The following is a 25,041-nucleotide window of genomic DNA, read 5'->3' as shown; positions in this document are numbered from 1 at the left end:
TTGCACCAGACGCAGCCGCGAGGGTATACCCGCCTCGCGCGGTGACGCCAGCGCCTCCCGCCAATCTGGGTCATCAAAATCACCGACCTCGTCGGCCCATTTCTCCCGCAGGCCCCCCATAGGGTCCGGCAAATTGTTGGCCAATTTGCGGTATGTGAAAGATGTGGCTCGCTTAGGCATATATTCGGTCAGCAGCCTGTCTTCTAGCGGAGATGCCTCTGGAACCTGCACACCTGGGGTTAACTGTGCCGTCAGGGCGTGTTTCATCTGTAAATATCGGAACCATTCCGAGGGAGCCAGTTCATACTGTTGTTGCAAGCGAGCGAACTGCACCACCTCCCCTCTGTGCCACACGTCGCCTATCACCGAGATCCCGATAGCGTCCCACGCGGCAAAGCCCTTGCTGTCCCTAAGTCGTCCCAGTCGCTTGGTGTCCCAGAGAGGCGTGAGCTGCGTCAGGACTCCACGCCACCCCAGCCTGGCCTGTGCCGCATGCCAGATAGACACAGTGTGACGCAGAGGGCCAAACAGCTGCGGGGCCAGCCGGGCATCATATAGTGGGGATAGCATACCCCTTTCGCCCAGTATATCCCTATCTGCCTTAAACGCTGGATCCGATTGCGGCGCATGGAGCCACTGGTTAATCACCTTGAGCTGCGCCGCCCAATAATACAGCTGGATATCTGGGAGAGCAATTCCCCCATCGTACCACCCACAGACCAGCTTCGCCTGTGCAATGCGTGCTGGTTTGTTGCCCCAGAGTAAGTTAGAGACTTGCGCTGCAACCGCTCGGAAATAGGCCGGCGGCACCGGATAAGGAGTATTTTACGTTGCTCCATCTTTGATTCCTGCGTTGGTTGCATTTACCAAGGCTTGTTGGTGCTCCCGGTGGACACCGACCCCTCAGCACTAGACATCTTTCATGGGACAGCTCGTGCACGGCTCCTGGTCTTCCTCAATGTCGCCTGGTCCTCACAGCTGCAGAGTCAAGGTCCTCGTCATCCATTCTGCAACATCCAACATCTGAGGGCATTCGTCTTCCAAGTCTCCTAGTCCCCCTTGAGTGACATAGACTCCGTCCCCTCTGCTTGCAGGTACCTCTCATCAAGAATCCATCCTTGGATTCCACCGAACACTTCTTCCTTCTTCCACAGCGGCATTTTCCTTAAGTCCTCCATTGGGTTCGACAGATGTTTCCGACACCAATTCACACGTATGCACCCAGCTTCCCTGGTGTAGTTAACGTGGGTAGTAGGGTATCCACGGGTGGGGTGGCTCTCCAACCTTCTGTCTTCCAAGGGGTTCCTCTAGGGTCCACTGGGAAGGGTCCTTAATCTTTAAAAATCCAACCGCGACTTGCACATAGACTTGTTCAAAGCACGCAGTCGTGTTCACAAACTGCACGCGCTCTCCCTGTGGTCCCTATCTACTTTCCTTTGGTGGTTCTGTGGGTCCCCAGCAATTCTATGTCCTCTCGACATTATCCTGACTCGAGTCGTGATTCCTATACCCCTTTCTTAATATATGGTTTGGTCCCCCCCCCCCCCCCCCCCCCCCCCACCGTGGCCCACTGTGTATTTCGTGCTATTTACTGTATTTCTTGCTGAAGTATTGTGCGCATTGTGTTTATCTCCGTGTGGGAGATACTTGAACGTATTAGAGAGTATTATATAGTAAATACACTTTTTATATATACTTGGTGTGGTTCTTTTTCACTTAATCTATACTATAATATTGCATTCTGGTAATACAAACTGCTTTACACTCCTGGACCAAGCATGAAGGCCGCTTTCCACAGCTACCACTTGGAGAGCTTTCTAAGGTTGTCTAAGACCTCTTAAATCAACATAAGGGTTGTCTGGACTGGTGCAAGGTGCCCACTTACATAAGTTGAGATCATATACCAGGCCAGCTTCTCACCGGCATTGTAAATGACAATTCCTTTTTTATGTTGTAAAAACCAACACTTAATTAAAAAGTATTGTCATTTACAATGCCGATAACTCAGACTCTAGCAAGTGCGAGACCTATTGCAATGCAAATGCTTGTTTATCAAGCTGAAGCATCTGGCGGCCTGGAGTCCTGCTTGGGTAGAGATGCTGAGCGATTTCTTTGCTTTACTGGCATCCTCGGAAGAACCAGAAAGGCTGCGTTGTAGCTTCTAGTTGAGCTATCCTGGCACTCGCAGCCCCGTGTACTTTTTACTGAACACCCATTCAGAAGCTTACGTTAAAGTCTGTAGTAGCCTCCTTCGCATATGGTACACGTACAACGCTAAAAACAATCCTGAGATACTTAAAACAATTCTATTTCTTATAAATCCCGGAAGTATGGCATCCATTAATTGCTAATGTTAGGGAATTTATTTCCTCTTGCAGTTACTCTTACAAATGTTATTGAGATAGGTCGGACAGAAATCTAGTATTGAACACACATACATGCTCATGTACAGGATATCTTTAGTGAAGAGCTAGAAAGCTCCACAAAGAAAACAAGCACTGGCAAAGCAAATAGGTCTTGCCTTTACATGAAGAACTATTGCTTTGGCAATGTGTTTTTGCCATATTGTCCACCAGTGTGGCTACTGTTCAGCATAGTTCCAAGTTAGTGGCGTGGAATGTTCTGGAGTGTGGGGGTGGGGGGGGGGGGGAAGTACAGTGCTGTAGACTGGATTTTTTGGAGTAGGGGGGAGTAGTGTCGTTGAGGAGAGTAGAGTTCTGTGGCAGAGAGTGTCGTAGAGTGCAGTGGGTGGAATAGGGTGGAGTGGATTGAGGAAGTGGGGTGGAATGGTTTGGAGTACATTGGGGTCAATTGGATTGGGGTAGAGTGGGTTGGATGTATTGGAGTGGGTTGGATGTATTGGAGTGGGTTGGATGTATTGGAGTGAGTTGGATGTATTGGAGTGGGTTGGAATGGGGTGGGGTGGGTTGGAATGGGGTGGGGTGGATTGGATTGGGGTGGGGCGGATTGGATTGGGGTGGCGTGGACTGAATTGTGGTGGGGTGATTTAGATTGAGGTGGATTGTAGTGGGGTGGATTGTTTGGATTGAAGTGGGGCAGAGTGTTTTAGATTGGAGCGGGAAGACTGTTTTGGAATGTAGCGGGGAAGACTGTTTTGGAATGTAGCGGGGCAGACGGTTTTGGAATGTAGCGGGGCAGACTGTTTTGGAATGTAGCGGGGCAGACTGTTTTGGAATGTAGCGGGGCAGACTGTTTTGGAATGTAGCGGGGCAGACTGTTTTGGAATGTAGCGGGGCAGACTGTTTTGGAATGTAGCGGGGCAGACTGTTTTGGAATGTAGCGGGGCAGACTGTTTTGGAATGTAGCGGGGCAGACTGTTTTGGAATGTAGCGGGGCAGACTGTTTTGGAATGTAGCGGGGCAGACTGTTTTGGAATGTAGCGGGGCAGACTGTTTTGGAATGTAGCGGGGCAGACTGTTTTGGAATGTAGCGGGGCAGACTGTTTTGGAATGTAGCGGGGCAGACTGTTTTGGAATGTAGCGGGGCAGACTGTTTTGGAATGTAGCGGGGCAGTCTGTTTTGGAATGTAGCGGGGCAGTCTGTTTTGGAATGTAGCGGGGCAGTCTGTTTTGGAATGTAGCGGGGCAGACTGTTTCGGAATGTAGCGGGGCAGACTGTTTGTTTTGGGCTGGAGCGGGCCTGACTATTTTGGGTTGGAGCAGGCCAGACTGTTTTGGGTTGGAGCGGGCCAGGCTGTTTTGGGTTGGAGCTATTAAAGCAGGCTGTTGTTCTACCGTGCGGGATGCTCCCGGACAAAGCCCAGGCCAAGGGCAGGCCTGTCCTGTGTCTGTCAGTGCCAGGAAGAGGAGTGACGGGCCACCCCCTTGGTTTTATTTCCTGTGCCTGCTGTTGGAGTGTTGTGGGATCATTCTCTTGGCCGGCTGGGGACCTGGTTGAATGTAGACTGTCTGATACTGCCTTAGACCACTGTGGAGTCTTCGGGACAAGCTGAGTGCCCTACCACACCCTGACCGAGTGGTGAGTGCAGGAGAAAGCTGCAAATACCTACCACCCAGGCTTGGAGTGTACATACAGTGCTCTTAGAAGCGCCTTGCTGTGTTACCACCCTGTGTTTGTACAGGGCGGACTCCTTGATCTGTGCACAAGGGTAAACGTGGGAGGGGGATTGTGTTGCTGAGGGGTTTGTTCTGTTTTGGTCTGTCTGTCAGGGTGCCCATCAGTTTTTGGGGCTTCTGAGGGGGTTAGGGGCAGAGTTTTTTGAGTAGTGCAAACATGAGGAAGAGAAACGATCCTGCTACTAAGGTATCCTCTCTGCCCACCGCACTGCGAGTCACCATTATTGAGGGATTTTTAACCCAAGCAGTTTCAGTGGTGTCAAATAAAATTGAGCTAGTAGAGAGAAGGCTATCTTTGCCTAGGGAACAGCCCTCCTCAGTCTTCTTGCCATCATCTCTCTCCCTCTGATGACCCTAGGAGGGTGGAGAAGATGAGTGGTTCAAGTGACTGGAGAGGAGGTGAGGGGGCGGGGAGGGTCAGGGGGGGGTCCTCTGAAGTGGGTATGGGTACCATAGTTCAAGTCTCAACCTCCCTATGCCCCCTTAGTCCTAGTTTTAAGCAGAGGAGAAGGGGGTGAAGATGGGTTAACGGAGCCCCTGTACCTGTGTGGATTCCCTGACTGGCTCTAATTTACCTTGCCTCGTAGAAGGGGGTTCCCTTAGCAAGGAAGGATCTACTCTGAGATTAAGCCAGTTATAAACACCAAGCTTGATCCAGTTATGTCCAGGTTAAACTACTTTGAGTCCAAAGCGTCTGAAATTCTTCCTCAAGTTAATGCCGGGATGGTTTCGAAAGGGAGGCAGACTATTCCTCATGAGCCAGTGGCCTCTGTGGCTCCTAGCCCTGCAGGTAGCACCAGCACTATTCTTGGTGCATCTTACACCATAGTATATTCCATCAGGCATCTGGGGGGTCTTAAGGATGTCCCCTTGGTCCCCCAAACTCTAGTTGCACCCACCAGTGAGACCGGTCATAGAACCATAGCTCCACCAGTATGGGAAATATGCTCAATTTGCCACCGGAGGTGACTCCATGTGTTGTGGTTCTGGGGAATGTGCCACCCAATTGAATTCTGCCCCAAATCCTTTCAGTAGCTTAAAAAAAACAAGGTGGTGCATTTGTTCAACTTGCACTCCCACGTAGGCAAGGGGATTGCTGATTCGATTATTATGGTTCACAGAGTTAGTTGGGTGAGCATGGACTGTAACACTTGGGAAGGGCGCTGCATGGCAGTTTATTTTAATAAACTTTTGATTGCTGCACATGTTCTGGCCATCTTATCCTCTTCTAGTCTCCCCAAATGGCAGGGCATTGTCGCTTTCCCTCTGGGGTTCTTTTACAAACTAGAGAAGGTCTGTTGCCCCCATATGCCTCAAGAGAGGCAGACACAGGCCCTTACGGTAGTGTCCGCTAGGCTGCTACTCAGGCCCTACTGTTGAACCTCTAAAATTGATTTGCCCTGTTGAGCAGCCTTGAGATGTGTAAACTGACTGGGCCCAACTGACTCATCCTCTTCACCTACTCTGTCTGTTAAGCCAGTAGAGGATACCCTTGAGCCCACTGAGTCCCCCACCTCCTCCAACCTGCTATTTCTTCAGTGGTTACCCCAGCTGAGAATGTAAAGGGTTTAAAGCTGCTGTCATAGAATCTCTCGGGGCTCTCAGACAAGTCTACGGATCCAAATTGGGTGCTTTGTCAAATCCTATCAGATTATTTGTCTGCAGGAAATGTGGGAGGTGAATAATACCTGTTTTATGGAAGGCTATCGGACCCGTTTCTCACCTGCAGCGCCCTCGTGGCAGGGAGAGCCAGTAGGGGATTGATTGTCTTTTTGGCAGTGGAGCTGAGTAGACATGTTTTTAATTTGTATGGGTAAGCATTGATGTTGCATGGGCTGATGTTATGGCTCTATCCCAATCTTATTGGTTAATTTCTATAATGCCAGAGTTTCACCCGGCTTTCTAGTCTTCAACATCTAAATATGGCCCTGAACTCCTGGACTGAACGTGATATGGGGGTGGGTTGGGAGATGATGGTGTTAGTGGAGGATTTTAATTGCCAATAATGTAATTGTTCTTTAATGATCGAGTTTTCTTAACCTAGGTGCATTTTGTCAGACGGGCTTCGTTTAGCTCACTCCAAGGAAGGCTCAGAGCTTGGTGCGATCTAAGAATCCCATAATCTTGTCTTTACCTTGAACAAGTGGGTTAAGTCACCAAACCCCATCATTGTTCCAACATTCAAGTGGAGGGGCTACACCTCAATTATTGATGTTTTTGTTGTCCTTCCACCCCTGTTTTTGCATTTTTCTAACTTTAACATCATTCATAGCTCATTTAGCGATCAAAATCCCCTGTTACAAGAACTTGAGGGTTTTATGGATTTTCTTTGACAACGGACCGGGGCTCTTAGTGGGCTTTCCCTCACTGATCAAGGCAGGAGACTTAACAGGTCCCTGGTGGATCCGACTCACATCAAGGTCTCTCTCCTTTCAAACACTGCCCAGGAGATAGCCGTCTGTTTGGATGCAGATGCCCTCGAGGAGGACGCTCTGCAAGCATTTGAGGTTTGATTTCTTCAGTATGTATGACTTTTTGAGTTTTTCTGGAAATATTCCGGTAGTTAAGGAGTTGTTGATGATTCTTTTTACTGGTGTGGCAGGCATAGCGCTGTTGACTACCATTAACCCACATGGCCGGGCAAGACAAAAAATGGTTCGACAAGGCCACCTCCAGGTGCCTATGGCAGTTGTATGTGGCCCTGAAACGGGTCCCAAGAGATGAGAGCCTTCTGGTAGTCTGTAGGCAGGCATTAGCTAAGCGTAAATATTCCTTGCAGGAATTGGCCTGGGAGGATCTAATCCAGGCGAGTGAGAGTGGCGATGGCTCCCTTTTCTGGAGTAGTAAACAGGCCATGTTTTACAAGTGGGAGAGGTCTGGCTATATGTACCCACATTTCTGAGCTACAATGGGTGGACCTAGGGTCTAAATTTTGGGGAAGTGGCGGAGAGTGAGGCGTTGGTAGCTCCAGAGCTGTGGCAGGTTCTTGTGTTTTTTCCCTGGATGAAGTAACCAAAGACAAAGGTGCGCTAACACTGAATAAGGCCCCAGGTCCTGATGGGATCCCCAAGACTTGTTCCAGATGGATGATAAGTTATGGGGCCCCCTCTAGACTCAGGTTCTGAATGCAGCAGCGTGTCAAGAGATGCCACCCTAGTGGTCGACAGCTTTGATTATGCCTGTGTTTAAGAAAGGTGACAAAGATAACCCTCAATGCTACCGCCCCATCATATTGATTGATGCTGTTGTGAAGGTTCTGGGGAGGTTCATACTCAACAGGCTGATGGCCTTGTCAGATGTTAATAATATCCTGTTGGATGTCCATTATGACTTTAGGCCAGGGAGGTCTACATCTGACCAATGTCTGAATCTTTATTTAATTGTTAATAAATATACAGTAGCCCAGCCTGAATCCCTCCATTTGGCATCTATGGACCTCGCGTCTGCATTCAACAGGGTTAAACGTGCAAAACAGTGGGCCTTGCTGCTCGAGTTGGGGTGGAGCCAAACATAGTTGCTTTATTGGTGGACCTACATTTTGACACTTCAGCCACTGTGCGTTTTTTTACAGGGTGCTGCCACTACTCTCTCTTTTTCAGAAGGGTACAAGCATCCTTGTACCATTCTTGTTTACCCCATTATGTCCATGGGTTTGAGCAAGCCCGTCTTCTGGTTCAGGCGGATTGCCCTATGGGTTTGAGGTCGCTCCCAGTATTGTTGTATGCTGATGATGCTATCCTTGAGGCCTGTACGGCTTCAGGGCTGCAGCTCCTATTGGACAAATTTGTCGCATTTATGAGCGACTTAGATTTAGCTGTGAATTTTACCAAATCTTATGTTATGATAATGAGGCCACGGCCACTAGTTCCAAGGCCTTTAAGGATGGGTCACCAGACCCTGGGTAAAGTCGGAGCCTTTCCCTATCTAGAGTTTCTATTTGATGTTAACTACTGGCAGCCTCTGATTGAGGGAAAGAGAGCTGAGCTCGTTAAAATTACTGCGGAAGTGGCTGTCTTTCCATGTAGGTTGGGTTCTTGGTGTCCGCATGTCTTACTTAATATTTACCACGCTAACTGTGTGTCCCAGATCCGGTATGGCAGTGAGATGTGGGGGTACGTGAAGACTGGTATAATCCAAGCAGCTGAAAATCAATTCCTAAGTTGACTTGCCCAGGTACTGCAATGTACTCCTGCTTTTTCAGTTCATGTGGAACTCTCAATTGGGCATTTAGCTGATTTTATTTGCTCTTAGTCCTCTGCTTTGCTGGATAAAAAAAAACTGGACCAGAGAGGATCTCCAGCTCAATAGATTGATCCGCTCAGATTGTTTGTGCATACTTGACTCCCCACTTACTGTCGCCATAGAACTACAAAGAATAAAAATGTTGTTTTTGGAGTGGACGTCCCTAATCAGAGAAGAGACTCAGTTGCTTAACCCTTGGTGAGGAGACACATGCTCCTAAAGACTGCTCAGGCCATGGAGCATTACTTAGTACGGGTATCTAATAGGCGAGATAGGTTTCTTTTGGTCAGGATTCAATTTAATCAGTTACATCAACTGGCCACGCCCTGTGGATGGGTCTATCCTGGTCACAGGATGCCCTGTGGCTGCGACAATAGGTCTTTGTAGGACACCATGCATTTTGTTGTGTTTTATAACTATTACAGTTGGCCCAGAAAGCAGCTTTTGACACCATTGTTAATGACTCTTGAGTTTTATCCAAGTTCCCCCAGCTCTTATGTATTTACAGATGATCCCTAATGAACATGTTTTATTTTCTATGGTTAGTTTTTTACGAGCTGTCCTGGCATGTAGGCACTCAATAACTTATTGAGTATTGTTCGAATGTATTAGGTGTTCCTTTTTAATGTGTTTTCACTGTACCATACTCAATGTATATGTATTTTATAGGGATGTTTTTATTAAATATTTATTTTGTTCTTTTTATTGTTGCTCTCGACAACCGAATAAAGAATTTATGATGACTTTAGAAAACAAATCTTTACAATTTTGTTTGCCCTGCTGGGCACTTTTTTGCCAGTCACATGCATTGTGTTTGCAGGGCACTAAAAGTTAAACAGAACAAAATAGAACCTCAAATCACGTCGGGAGCAGCGGGCGGGCACTAATTAAGTTGAATCAATCAGTCCTTGGTCTCTGTTCCACAGAGAGGAATGAAAATGTTAGGCCTGCCTTGACCAGAAGAGTGCCACGCAAGCCAATAAATGGTAAGCAATGGGCGTGCTCCAAAACCTTTTATGTATACAATAGTGTTTGGCAAGCGAGACTCATCCACTAGCGCATGCTCTTCCAGGCTCGACCCTAAAAAACAGAAAGACATGCCAATATGTTGTACCTCTTTTTCCTTGAAAAAAAACTCACAACCATGACCTGGTTTCCAAATTGAAAAACACAGTTTTATTAGATCAGCTTGGAATAAACTATTGAGACCCAAAAAAAAGAAATTCTAAAGACCAGAATAAAATCCACCATGATCATCATCAGCTGATGAAAGTGGGCGGGCGGGCAGGTAGAAATCCCTTTGCCCAACCAGATACTTTACACCGGATACTGCTACCAGGTAAGTTTCAATTGCATCCAGACACAATTCGAGTTTTCACAGTTTATCATACCCTTCGCTGCTAGCCCCTTTCCCCATGCTAAGCCTTTTTTTGCTATTCGGGGTAGTTCGCACTTAGGCACTCCTAACTTTTATTCCACATTAGGTATACAAGCCAAATTTGCGTCCTTTTCTTCCAACATCCTGAGGATTCTAACGGTACCCTGGAGAGTGAGAAATGAGCCAAAATCCAGACCCCACATTTTTTCTTTGGGAAAAATGGGGTGAAAGTGCTGGCGAAGAAAGCGTCTGCTTTTTTCCCTGCAAATGGTATCAACAAAATGGTTGCAGTGCTAAACTCACCATCCGCCCAACTTTCAGGAACAGGCAGACTTTTATCAGAAATATTCTACACAGGTTTGGCATTGTATGGGCTTCCAACCTTCTTCTAGGCTTCCCTAGATGGCCGCCGAGCCCTGGACCAAAAACGCAGATGACCCCCTTTCAAAACCTGGTTGTTTTGTGTTCGATAATTTTGATGCTTCCACAATACGTTGTGGGCACTTCCCTGTCTCGGGCACTTAGACCACCCACACAAGTTAGGTAGCATTTTTATCGGGAGATGTGTGGGAACGCTGGGTGATACGAAATTTGTGCCGGCCCAGTGATCCCACAATAGTCCCACACAGAAATGTGAGGAAAATGTATTGTATTGTAATTGCATTTATATAATGCTTACTACCCCTGACGAGGTGTCAAAGCACTTTATCGGGGAGTAGCACGCTACTCTGGAGCCCATAAAGGATTAGTGGTGAATTAGTATAGTGAAATATGAAAGTAATTGGAGTGGTAGATTTGTTTAGTCTTTTATTTGGATTGAGAAGATTAGTGGAGGGATAGAAGAGGGAAATGGTTTCCATTTATATAGCGCTTGCTATCCCTGATGAGGTGTTCAAACCCCTTTTTTGGCAAGTTGCACGCTACCCCGGAGCCCATAAAGGATTAGTGATAAATTAGTATAGGAAAATAGGGAACTAATTTGAGTGGTGGACATGTTAGTCTGTTATTTGGATTGAAAAAGAATAGTGGAGGGATAGAAGAGGGAAGGGTCTTGATAATTAATTTTTTAGGTGTTCACATCAATAGGAGAGGGTTTGGGATGAGTAAAGGGGAGGTGGAGGGGGAAGAGTCATATGGAAGGGTTTAGAAATGCTTGTTTGGGAGATTTGAATAGGAAAATAGGTATGAGATGATGCAAGGATGGGTAGAGGAGGGAAGAGTCTAGAATGGGTTATTTTGGCCATCATAGTAGTGGGGTGGGGTTTTGGATAAATGAGTGGAAGTAGAGGCTATGTTGATAGACGTATAGGGTGAGAAACAGGGTGGTGCATTGGAAAGAGTAGTAGAATGAGGTTTGAGATGAGTCGGAGAATTGATGTAGAGGATATATTGAGCCGGTGTAGGGTGAGAAATAGGGTAGTGCGTTGGATATGCTGAATTAGAAGCGAAGTAGTAAATATATAGATACATAAGTAAATGGAAGGTGTGTGTGTGTGAATATATTTGTGTGTGTGCATGTGTATGTGTGCATGTGTATGTGTGTGTGTGTATGTGTGTGTGTGTGTATATATACACCTGGTCCTCGGTCAGTAAACAGCGTCCATTACACCAGCCTTGTACACCAAGGAACCATGAACCACCGATTTGAAGCAACAAGTTGTTTATTGAAGCTGTTTAGTCCTCTTGAAGACGCGTTTCGGGCGTCACTCGCCCTTGTTCACATCAACATAAATTAGGTAATATATGTGGATTAAAGTTGCATTTAATAAACTCCATCTTCCAAGTGTTGTTGTACTTTAAAGTAATGCATTTGTTTGTAATTTTTGTAATTCAATAGTGAAGCAATTGTAGATAGATATGATAAAAAATTGTTATTTATGCAGTCACTTATATACATGTTAAAACATACAATAATGTAACTATGTAATGTGTAAATTTTTTAAACCGAACTAACATATCTATATTTTTAAAAACCTAATTATTATACACATTTATACAAAGGAATACACATATGTAGGTACATATCTATAGTCCAAATAAATGCTCATCTGCTGAGGGATATGCTGTCTGCTTGTTTGCGTTTGGTGGGGGAAGAGCCAATTCTTGAGTAGTCTTCTGAAGATAAGGTGGCTATCCGTGGATCTTATGTTCGGGGTTAAAGAGTGCCATAGTTTGGCTGCTTCAACAACGAAGGATGTGCCACCCATGGTTTGTATTCTTGTACAGTGAGATTTTGATGGAAGGTGCCACTCAACAGCGGAGGTTCCTTTTTTGAATGTATTTGGTGATTTTATTCCCGATAAAGAGTGGTCCTGTTCCATGTATCGCTTTGTGGGTGATCTAAAGCAGCTTGAATCTGGATCTTCTGTCAACCGGTAACCAATGCAGAGGTTTTAAGGCAGGGAAGATGTGGGCTTGTGGCTTTTTATTAATAGTAGTCTGACAGCCGAGTTCTGAATCTGTTGTATTCTTTTCATATTTGTTAAAGGTGATCCGTGGTAGAGGCTAATGGCATAATAAAGTTTGGACAGAACAAGAGAGATGGTAGCCTGGACCTTGTGTGGAAATCCCAGATGGGGAAGATGCGTCGCAGAGTTTTTATAGTAACAAAGCTTGATCTTGCTAGTTTGTCCACTTGGTCATTGATTGATAGCTTTGAGTCTGTAGTCATTCCAAGGTTTCTTACTTCGTTTGATACTTTAGGCGATGTTCCCAGATTATCAGTCCAGGCAGCGAGTGGGTCATAATTTTTCCAATCTCCACACATGAGTCTTTCTGTTTTGGAAGCATTCAATTTGAGATGGCTCCATGTCATCCATTGATCCACGGCTCTGAGACAACAGAACATTGGTGAGATTCCAATTTCTTTAGAGCATTCCAGTTGAAGGAGTATGTGCATGTCATCTGTATAGTTACAGAACGTGAGGTGAAATTGATTGATCAGTGCGGGTAATGACTTAATGTAGATGTTGAAAAGCATGGGTGAGATGATAGAGCCTTGAGAGACCCTTGCTTTTGTGAAGTTCGGTTTGGCAGAGAAAGGGGGGTTATGGATGACATTAGTTCTGTTGTGAAGGTAGGATATGATCCAGTCTAGAGCAGTCCCCTCTATGCCGGCTTCGTAGAGTCTTTGTATCAGAGTGTCATGGTCAACCGTGTCAAAGGTAGCGGAGAGGTCCAAGAGAAGTAGTGCAGCAACCCCCGTTGCAGTCAACTATGTTCTTGAGGTCTTCCCAGATGGCAACAAAGGCAGATTCTGTGCTTCGTCCTTGACGGAATCCCTTTTGAAAGTATGTAATTATCTTCAATGAATTATGACACCTGAGCGAATGCTGCTTTTTCTATCAGTTTGCCCAGGAAAGGTCATTTGTAATCGGTCTGTAGTTGTTGGGGTTCAGCGGGTCCAGGTTTGGTTTCTTCAGTAATGTGCGTATGTATGACTTTTTGAGTTTTTCTGGAAATATTCCGGTAGCTAAGGACTTGAGGATTCTTTTAACTGGTGTGGCAGCAGAGGTTGTTAGAAGAATTGTCTGGAAGGTTTGTGGTGGACATGGGTCAGAAGGGCTGATGGCAGGCCGGCTTGCTTTGACCAGGTCCATAAATTAATTGTGTGAAATTTCTTGGAAGGAATGGAGAAGCTGGGTTAGAGTATTCATAGATTGTTTTGAAAAAGGGTTGGTGCTGGTGCTTTTTCTTTGTTTTAAATATGAGTCTAACGTGTCTACTTTGGCCGTGTAATCATTTGCCGTTTTGTCTGTGAAATCTTAAGTAACAGGATGAACTGCTTCTAGACAATGTAGTTTACGAAATTCAATGAGAATTTTATAGAATTATCTTTGCACATATAGCAATTTGAATTCTGTCTGAAGAATACCATTTCTTAGCTTTTCTGACGGCTGACTTACATGATCTGTTAATTTTCTGTAGGTGAAGGTTGTCTTGATTAGTGTTTGTTTTGAGCCAGGCACGTTGCATCTTTCTAGTTTGTTGTTTTATCTAGTTTATATCTGAATTTCTCCAAGGTGCCTGTATTCTTTTGTTCTGTTGTATCATTTTTAGTGGTATAAGGGTATCATCAGCTTCCTGTAGCCACCCATAGATTTTTATCAGAGTTTATTGTGTCTAGATCAGTACTGGATGTTAGTTATATTTCGAAGTGTTCCAAATTTAGTTGGTTCGATGGTCGACCGGTGGAGACATGTAAGGTGGTTTTGTGTTATTTTATGTGTGAAAACAAGCAAATGTTGGTCTGACCATGTGACTGGAGTCATTGTTTGAAATGTAACTAGTTCTGTATTAGCAAAAATTACATCTCGGATGTGTCCAGCGATGTGCGTGGGTTTGTGGACGATCTGATACAGGTTCATTGCGTCTAGGCCAGCGATGTTTGTTTTTGGATGGGGTATATTGGGTTTGTCAACCCAAATGTTGAGGTCACCCAGAATGCATAGATTGGAGTGTAGTGTTATGAGGTTAGAAACCATGTCTAGAATTGTGTCTGGGAATGTTGGATTGCTAGGTGGAGGTCTGTAAAGGAGCAGGAAGTTACAGTAGGAAGATGGTGTAGGATTGCATCTGGTGAAAAGGGCCTCAGAACTTTGTATGGAGACGTCATCTGCTTTAGCAATATATAATGTTTGCCTGGACACAACAGCTAGGCCACCTCCTCTTTTGCCTATACGATTTAGCGTAATAGTTTGATAGCCTAGAGGAGCGGCTTCAAGCAGGACTGTAGCCATATAATCTCCCAACCATGATTCAGTTATGAAGAGTATGTCCGGTTTTGTCTCAGTGAGGAGGTCGTAGATGTGATGTTTGTTTTTAGAGCGCAATTGAGCATTTTGTAGTAGACAGTTTTGATAATGTGACTTCGTTTTGTAGAAGAATTAGTAGTATTTTGTGGGCTTGCAGCAGGTGTGTCCTTAGTTTTGGTATTCGCTGTATAAGGATAGCAATTGTGTAGCTGTTCTGTATTGCGTTTCTCGTCAAACAGGCTAAGAAGGCATTTTGATGGGTTTGCATGTGTAGGTGGTTGAGAGTGAGTTAGTGAGCTGTGTTGTTTTTGAAGTGTAACCTTGTTGTGCAGTAGACATGGAGAAGTGACGTTGTGAGAAGTGGCATGTTGCTTATTTTGTTTGCCCGTTTAAGATGGAAGGCCTGTGAGTTAGGGGTGGCGGTGCGGCATGTTGGTCATGTAGTAAGGTTCTAAGTTGTCCAATGGATGAGAGGAGGTATGTGTTGGGTGTGGGGGTAGAGAGCATGGTTGTTCATAATGTGTATCATTTGTGTAGTCTGGAAGGTGAGTGTATGTTTGTAGTTTGTGATGGAAAGGATTATGAGAGGTTGTGCGTAAGAAATTTTGTTTTGCTGGTGTGTGTTATGTTTTGTTTTTGAGGACTATGAAAGGAGGTGCTGATGTATTTGTTTTCAGAGAAGGATGAGTATGTAGAGTATTGTTTGTGAATGGAAGTTGTAAGGTAAAGGGTGTGGTGATGTGTATGTGAGTAGAGTGTATATTGTGTGTAAGAGGGGATGAACTAGAGTTAAGAGTGTTTGTGTTAGATTAGAATGCTGAAAGAGGTAATGTGTGGTGCAGTGGAGTGTAAGTGTTGTGCGGTTCTGTTAATGTGGTAGAATGAAGACGAGAGTTGGTGGCTGGAAAGATGGAAGGTTACATATAGGTTTGTTAGTGATAAAAAAGGGGTCTGTTAGGAGTAATTAGTGTAGGGAGTGTGTGTTTGGTATATAGTTAAGTTTGGTGCGGAATTGTGTTGTGTTAGTGATGAATTGATTGGTTAGTGGCGTAAGATAGAGTTGTGTATTGTTTGTAAGTGATGGTGTAAATGTGTGTTAGCTGGGGTAGAAGTGTGTAGGTGTGGTTTCTGGCATTTTGTAGTGGGTGCTGAGACATTGAACTTTGTCTAGTGTTGGTAGTAAATGAGTAGAGTATGCATGCTCTGAATGTGTTAATCTGGTTGTGGATGGGGTAGGGTGCGTGCTGTTGTATGTTAATTTGGGCAGCATTGCTGGCCCTTGGCCCGACCAGGCTCAAACAGGCCCTTGTCCTCTCTGCCCTTAACCTTGATGCCCGGAACCCTAAGCTTAAATAGCCCTAGTAATCTTGTGGCCCCTTTGTCCAATGGGAACCCTAGCCCTAACCCGATCAATCAGAACACTAGCCCTAGAACCAATAGAAAACCGCCTCTTACAGCGAATCCCAGCCATAGTCCCAGCAGCCAATCAGTCACAAAACCCTAAGCCCTACGTTTTATAGAAACCCTAACCCCAGGAACCAATCAGAAACCCTAATTCTATCCACCAATCAGATCACTAGCCCGAAGCCCTACATCCAATAGAATCCCTGTCCCAGGAACAAATCCGAACCCTCAGACTATCAACCAGTAAGAACACTAACCCTAATCCAATAGAAACACCAGATACAGCCACCAATCAATGCACAGATGTAGCATCCAGTAGCAGTTTATTGGATGCTAAGCAAGCAAACCGAGAAGTTCAGCCATTTAATTGGCCATACCACCTTTATGGTGATATGTACAGGCTAGAGGCAGGACAGGAAAAGTCGTGTAAAGCACAGATACAGCCTTTTCTTCTATACCACACAGCTGGATGGCTCATGTTTATCATAAATTGCTCCCCACTGTGGTTTCTCTGTACAGGTTTACCTATCCAAAATGAGGGCCCATGTTGCTTCCTGTTCCAAGTATCAGAACTACATGATGGAAGGCATTAAAGCTGCGACTAAAGATCAGCTTCATGAGACGAGGTGAAGAGCTGTTTTCCCAAAAATGTTTGTTTTACGTTAGTTAAGTCATGATCACTTGTTCTTTTTAAAGTCTGATATATTTCTAGACTACCCTTTGATTGAATTTGTACTTTTCAAATTTAATAATACTTGTTCTTTGTGGTTTTTAATTTTTTTTATTTGCATTACAAGGTCACTGTTATTTATAATGATTTTCTAGGAATTCTGAAAAACAGCATATTCATTTTGTTTGAAGATTACTGCAGGACATGTTTTTTTGTGTTTGGAAGGTGCAGTCTTGATAGTACTGTTTATAAGTACATTTCTGTTCATTTGAAATATATGGATGTTAGAAGAAATTATCTTTTAAACTACATGTGAGAAGCTAATATCACGTGTCTTGTGATTGGCCTTTATGCACACTAGTGTTTAATTCAAATATAATTTAACAGGAAGTTCTACTATATTAGATTGCCTGCATGAAAAGTCCTGCAAGAACTCTTTTCCTTTGCCCAGTCACTGTTTTCACATGCCTCTGTGCATAATGAGTAGAGGATGCAATTTTCTATATTCATCAAATCAATACTAAGAACTATTGCTTTGACAGTTCTGTACTAAAGGCAGATTTTCAGATGTATGCTGATCTTCCATATGGTAGGCCAACTGAGTATATCTCCAATAGGAAATTGCAGGGATTTTGATTGCACAAAATACACCATTTGTCATACGGGTTTCATCTAGGGTCAGTATAAAATAACTAGATTTTAAGATTTCCTGGAACACATAGGAGAAATCTGGGTTGCAAGACCTTTCTGTCACAATCCATGACAGTTGCCTTTCTCCTTAAAATAATTCTACCTCCCGTTTTCAAATTACAGACTATAGCTCACACACTGAATCTTACGGACTAATTGCAAAGGTAATATACACTTGTTAGTAATTTCCACAAGTAATTTACTCTTATACTTTTGAGTAACTGTATTACTTTTGGCTACTATCCACAAAATCCGAGAGTGCAGTTACTCAGAAGTGTAGACTTAAGGTCTCATTCTCTGAAAAGGGGGGTAGAGCCAAATTTTCGAGTGTAAGCTACTGCTGCCAAAAGAAATAGTAGTAACTCCAGCACTACACATTGCCAACCACTGATACTGCAATACCCTCCCATAGAAAATAATAGAGGTAGGACTTAAAATAAAACCCTATATGAAATAATGTTAAAGTAAATGATTTAAAATATTGTCAAATATAAATGAATATAATTTAATGTTAAAAAATACAAATATTATTTGCATTATTTCATTATAAAATATTTCTGGTTTTGAATTTATAAATTAAAATGCCAACTACTGTAAATAATTTCTGTGCATCACTTTTAATTATTAATGCACAGTCAAACATATATTTTTTTAAGTGGGGATTTTTTAAATTTAAATTTCAGAAACATTTATTTAATTTGATATATTTCAATAAAAGATTTAATTTCAATAGTATTGTAGCATTTATTTTGTTTCATTTTTAAAAACGTATAAAATTCATTTCCATTAGTATTTAACCTAAAAATATTTGAACTAATTTATTGTAAAGTTTAATAAACTTTTTCAATTTATCTATACTTTACTGTAGGGAGATCTCGGCCCATGTGTGCAGTCTACCTATGGTAAACTATAGGGAAAAGTCCAAAAAGTTTATTTAACTCGGAAAAAATTAGTACATATATTTTTATGTTAAATATTAATGTAAGTTATTTTTTAAACATTGTTGTACTAATAAACGTACTAGAATTCAGTTTGTGGAAAGGTCCCTTGGAGTTTGGTTCACATTTAAATCTCAGATAACTCTACAGTAAAAAAAACCCATGCATTTAGCACTTAGCTTGCCGTAAAACTCCTCTTTCTGCACCTTAAGGATTTGACCTGTTTGGCCTATACTTATCACTGTGATGGACAATGGAAATGTCGCCAGCATTAGCCTTTCTATCACAACTAGCCTGCCTTGGTCAGCCTATAATGGCTGCCATTTTATGAGTGTTTCCACTTTAATATCTTTTGAGTCACAGGAATAGTTCAGACACTATATACCTACAAGGTAGAACAAGAAATATAGCCTGTATACAAAATTGAGTTCAGAAAGTTGCATCCTTTAAAAACCAACGGTGAATATATTCTTAATAATGCATCCTCCACAACTTCTGGAATAACCTCCTCAGGCCTTTAAGGTAATTGAGTTACCTGCCAGTCTAAATGAAAACATCAGCTGCTTCTTCTCCAAAACCCCTTAACTGTCAGTTAGCCATCACACCAATAAATGGCTTAGCAGAGAAATATAACTCTTTCCTTCTACCAGTAGCTTAAAAGATGTCCTTGTGATAAGTGATGTGAAACTGCCACAATTGAAAATATAAGTGTAATCCTATACAATCCGTATTGCCTCAATAATATGTAAAGTTTAAAGTTCATATGTAGCCCACTACAGACTTGTCAGCATAGATCACTCTACAAATTGATCAGTGATCCAACTGAAGGCGATTTGTTATGGTTATTCTGTATTTTCATGCGAAGTTTGATTTAAGAGTTTGTTTGGTATTTAGAAGAGAAGCAGCAGTAGTGAGTTTTTCTAGAAGAAAATTGTACTAGTAAGTTTTATTGTTTGTGTTCAAATTTAGCCATTATAGCATCAGGCACTGTTACTAAAATGTGTTTAAAAGAAGAAAGAGAATTAATCTGCTTCCCTGTGGAGGTAACTAGACTACAGAAACTGAAATAGAAGTTAGTCAACCATACCCATATAAGCAATTATATTTCCTGTTAAGTTGTGTAGAATTTATAAGATAATAATTTACAATCCTAATATTGCGGTTTAATAACAGATCTTTTCTGTACTTGATAACATTTAAAATCTGTAAATCTCTTCACATTCATTCTTTGTAAAATCTAAAATAATAATGTTGAATCGCCCTCCATTGTAAGAATAGGTCAATAAATCTCACAACTGTTGACGTTATTCTGAGATTCTCTGCTCTAATGCCCAGGGTACTGCTGCAAAGCAGCTGCAGACACCAGTGTCCAAACATCCTGGCCAAATTCATTGTGTGCATGTGTCCCAAGGGCTCAGGACATGTACAGAAATTCTTCTTTCACGGGTTGCTAATTTTCCCCTTAAATTCAACCAGTTCCTTCCATATCAATACGGTCTACACTTCTCTTGTATATATATCAGAGTATAGCTAAGTGTGGTACCAAGATACCGCTTGATAGCAACATTTTATTGAGGCATATAAATGTAATTGGCTGGATCAAACTAATTGAAGTTTATAAGAAAATGCAATCTGACCATGCACTATGGCGGCGCTTAGTCTGCCTTTGAACACGGACAGGATTGAGCTCAGTGTGGAAGCTTGGAAATAGTTATACAATCTCCTTAGGGCACTTATTACATTGATTAACTCAGGGTGTCATCCGCATCACTGAATTAGAGACTCAAACAATTGTAGTCAATTCCCTGCTTAACCAGAGTGTTACCACTGTGCCAACGTTTCAGTTTTCATGTGAAAACTGATACATTTGGATTAATAGAGTTCACTACAAGTTTGTTTTCATCACTGTGTGCAGCACTTTCTGCCAATGCACAATGCTACTATGGTATTACCTAAAGTTATTGTATACTCCGCAGATGATAATTGCAGGTTGCATTCCTAATTTTCTGCAGCGCCTTTTGTCCTGAGGAGTGGGATGGTACTCCAACTAGGTTACCATCAGCGGGGCCTACCCTGACGCCGTTCAGATCCTTTGCACAACACTTGCAGGAGTTTGGTCCATCGGTACCGATGTCTCTGACACCCTGAGACAAACCATTCCTTCTTTACAATTTCGAGAAGGTACCTCCACATAGTCTGTCCGACTTTGAGACTGGCGCTACCTGAGCCACAACAACCTTTTGGGACGGATACAGCACCTCTGTCTAGGGGTGCTGAATTTGAAAAGGAGACTGAGTATGGGGTCCTTGACCCCACTGATGATATTGCCCGGAGTTTGCACGAAGGAACTGGTATGAGGAGTTGGGTGATGCCAGTGGGCTGGACCCCTCTCCTGACATCAGTTTAGTCACTCAACCTGGTCCAGCCACCAAGGAGAGTACATCTTTTGCCATGGTTATCAGATGGGCGCTGACACCCTTGACTAGCTTATTGACAGAGGTACATCAGCCGGGGCAGACCAGCTTAGAACCATGCTCCCATTTAATGAGCCACTTATGGATGTCCTCCTGGGGGCTTGGTCCAAGCCCTTTTCAGGGGTTCCAGTAAATCACCAAGTGGCCCACCTCCACCGCCCGGCTCCGGAAGACCCCATGTTTCTGATCCAGCTTCCCACTCCAGAGATCTTGATGGTGCATGCTTCATCATCGAAGGTCAAACCAGGGGCTTTCTACACTCTACCCACCAAACCCCCCACGCCTGCCCCCTCAGGGTAGAGAGGCCAAGAGGCAGGACACGTTCTGTAAGAAGATCTTTTTCTCTTCCAGCATGACTCTGCTTTCTTTTAACACTGCTTTGTGGAAGCTGTTTTTATAATTACTTTCCTAACATAATTAAGCTGCCTGCTTTGTGATACAATAGATATACTTTTAAAGGCTTGTAGAATTTTTAACACAAAATAATTAAATGTTTCTGCAGTTGCTGAAAGTAAGCTGCTCTCGCTTAAGAACCATATTCAGACAGTACATGATGCTAGCTTAGCCACAAGCGCTTGGGCACACCATATTTGGAAGTGGCACAGTCTGTGTCCTCAACTAGAACAGATTTTGCAAATCACTTCTGTAGAAATTGTTGTTACTGGTACATTGCATTAGCTTGGGTCGTCCCAAAATATCCCAAGCAGGGAACATGTGGATAGCAACAGTCCATCTCAGACCATGCAGGTATCACGTAGTGTTGGCCTCTTCTGATTGGCCTGGTGTTCTATACTTGTGTAACTTGCTGAGGCTACTGATGGGCAGAAGCTGCACCTTTTGCTTAATTTCTTAAGAAATGTTATAATCCTGTACTTTTACTGGACATATATTGCAGGAATAATGACATTTTTCCTTTGTGGTTTGCACCAATAAAAGGCTTTGAAAGACTCTTCCTTATTGGACATTCAGCCACTTTGCTGGCTGTCTCCGTGCTGCAAGTACTATTGATTTGTATCTTGTCATGTAAGAAATTCTCTTTCATCATATGTGCTGACAGACTGGTATTTCTTTTAGTAGGCTTCTACAGCTTGCCAGCTGGATTGCTATTCCCACATGTGTGATTCGGTGGAGCAAGTGCTCCCCATGGTGCCTGATGAAGTCCGATCGACTCTCACCGAAGCCATCTTGGATGGCCTGGGCGTGGCAAAGTTCATAATAAGGTGTGGATTGAGTACCATTGGCAGGGAAATGGGCTCCACAGTGACTCTCAGGTGGCCCCCCACAGACCTCTTGACTGCACCCTCCTCGGCACACAAACATCCGGTAAAGGGAGGATATAGCACTTTCTTCCTGCATGGCAAGAGGTCGTCTCAGATAAGGGGGTGTTACAGATTGTGGTGCAGGGTTACCTACTTCCCTTCCTGGAGGCACCACCACCATTGCCACGTTCTCTACAATGATTGTTGGAAGATCTGTCCTTGGTACAGTAGGAGGTGCTGGCTCTTTTGGCCATATGAGCCATTGAGTTTTCTGACTTCAGAAATAAGTAATGGTTGTTACCACTGTTCCCTCTAAGCTGCACGCTTGCGCGCACCATTTTGAATCCGAGCGAGCAGTGCCTTCTTTGCAGCGCGCACACACCACGAGAGGCAAATACTTGAAGAAAAAAAGACAATCTGCCGCGCTCTGTTAAATAAAATGTTATGCAGCAAACCTAAAATCATGACGTGTGCTTTCACAATCATTAACATATATTAGTGATTGTGAAAGCACACATCATGCTGTTGGGCTTGCTGCATGCTTTTTCTTAACAGAGTGCAGCAGTTTGTGTGCCTTTTTTGAAAGTTTTCATGTTAAATGCAGCCCAGAGTGTAAGCATGTCGGGCCCTGCAATTAACATGAAAACTTTCAAAAAGGCATGCAATCTGCCGCGCTCTATTAACAAAAGGCAGCCAACAAGCCTAACAGCACAATTTGTGCTTTCACAATCCCCAATATGTATTAGGGATTGTGAAAGCACACGTCATGCTGATAGGCTTGCTGTGTCCCTTTTGATGATAGATAGGGTGACCAGAATTTTAAAGCCAAAAACCAGGAAATTTCACACGAACAGAAAAGCGACTACACATAGCTGCCAAGGTTTCAGATTGCTATGTGTGACATTTTCAAAATTTCAGTGCAATTATGAGTGCATTTCAATGACTATGAGGGACACTTTCTTGAGAGCAGAGTCAGCCTTGCTCTACACCGCAGATTCTCCACTTTTTTTCATACCTAGTTTAAAAACTTTATTGAACAAAAACAAATAGACATTTTTTTTCTCTCTTTGTGCAAAAACCGGAAAACTTATACATTACCGTCGATCCTCATGTATTTTAAAGGCCAATTAATTGGCAATCAATGTTCTAGTTAGCACACACTTTTGCTTTTTAAACATTATTTTAGACACGCATCTTCGTATCCATGATGGTACAGTCTTTTTTCACTCTTCATCATCACGTGATGATCTAGTCATCGTATTTTGTAATACAAGGAAGTAACCACTTCCCGAATACATACGAACGGTTCTACAACGCCACCTGACTGAATTCCCATCGCGGTAAGACTTTACACAACCACCGTTTTTTTACGGTCAATACAGCTCTCAGAATTATTTTCGTATTCTCCGTTTACTGAATAGCACTTGTAATTTTTATTTCAGACAGTTCCGTTCATCATTTTCCATGCCGTGGTTCTCCACGACAGATTGACAGAATTTGATGTTTACCTTTTGACAGGTCAGTTAAAATAAACCCCGATTCGGTTCACCCTGTAATACTTATGCCGTTCACATCACCGGAGTTCGTTTTTTCACAATTATCCCGCATGAACACTTTTTCGATAGGAGTTTTGTCTCACCCTTTCCTCACGTCGTCACAGTTAAACTCACGTCATTTTTTCAGACAGATTTTGTAACAGTTCCCGTACAAACACACATAATATAGATATCAACTAAACGTGTTCGCCACCATCCAATGCATGAATTTAACATTTTCACAGTCCGGTACTCTTCCGCTCACAATTCATTGGACTTTTTTTAAACATCCAATACTGTTGCTAGCATAATATGTTTGATACTCTTCATGAAATTTGTGTTGCATCTTGTTATTTGAATAAAATGTTTTATGCTTTCAGAATGTAAGACCCCTGAAGAAGGGTTCGCCCGAAATGCATAGGGCTGAAATACTTTGAATTCGGGTTGAAATACTTCGAATCCGTTGAAAATAAATATGGATAATACTATGCGAGAAATAGTATGAATTTCAAAGAAACTGAATATAACTTGAATTAAAGAACATTTTGTGAAATAATCTATTATCACTTGGATCATCATTATTTGAATTTTGTTAATAACGGAGTGCTGAGTAAAGGACGTTACTCCCACGGGAGACAACGCATTCATTCTCATTACTGTATGTGTAGAAACACACTGTCTTTTCAATTTATTAAGCAAATGTTTGAGCGATATTTCCACTGAGATTTGTCGCTGCACCCACACACGCGGTTGGGTTCTTGGCGCACATAGCCTTGGCTGCAGCGCCTTATAGACCTTATACTGCCGCACACAAATAAAGAAAATTAGAGGGAACATTGGTTGTTGCTTCCACTACTTTCTGGTGCCGAAAAAGTACAGCGGTGTCCCTCTTATTCTAGATCTTCGTCTTCTCAACAGCTTTGTGAAGCAGGAAAGGTTGAAGATACTCACTCTTGCCCAGGTCCTGTTTGCCCTGAACCCTGGAGACTGGATGTAACGTTGGACCTGCAGGATGCCTATTTTCATATCCCTGTCGTGCAGGCCCAAACGTGTTACCTGTGGTTCACGGTGGGTTCCTAAAACTTTCCGTTTGCTGTGGTCGTTTTAGGCCTCACCACTGCCCAAGACGCTGGTTGCTGCTCACCTTCGTATGTTGGGGATTCCAGTCTTTCCCTACCTCAACTATTGACTGTTGAAGGTTGGCTCGTCCCAGGCAATCATCACCCACCTTCAGACTATGGCGAACTTTGTTTATTCTTTATTTGTTGGGGTTTACTATCAACATGTCACACCGGACTCCTTCCCAAACGCTCCCTTTCATCGGAGCTATTGTGGACACCCTACAGTTGTGTGCCTACCCTCTTGCGTGGAAAGTCCAGGGCATTTGGCCTATGATCCTGATGTTTTAGGCTTCAGCCTGGATTTTGGTGAGATGGACTACGAGGCTACTGGGCCTGATGGTCTCCTGCTGGTGAAACACGCCAGTTGGTATGTGCAGTTTCTGCACTGGTATTTGAAGTCCCAGTGGGGTCATCAGTGGAATATCTGACCGGGTCCAGATTTGGAAAGAGGCTACAAGAGATCTGTAGTGGTGGTTATT

General features: G+C 43.3%; 1 protein-coding gene across 1 annotated transcript in view; it reads left to right on the top strand.

Annotated features, from left to right (window-relative positions):
* Positions 1–25,041, top strand: part of RNF114 (ring finger protein 114) — a 94,945-nt gene that overhangs the window by 15,872 nt on the left and 54,032 nt on the right. Inside the window, exon 3 of the mRNA XM_085619156.1 lies at positions 16,395–16,501. Coding sequence (XP_085475282.1) covers positions 16,395–16,501 — 107 coding nt within the window. The remainder of the gene's footprint in view (positions 1–16,394; positions 16,502–25,041) is intronic.

Source organism: Triturus cristatus, chromosome 7 (genome assembly GCF_964204655.1).
Source record: "Triturus cristatus chromosome 7, aTriCri1.1, whole genome shotgun sequence".
Lineage (NCBI taxonomy): Eukaryota > Metazoa > Chordata > Amphibia > Caudata > Salamandridae > Triturus > Triturus cristatus.
This window is presented reverse-complemented; position numbering and strand designations above follow the sequence as displayed.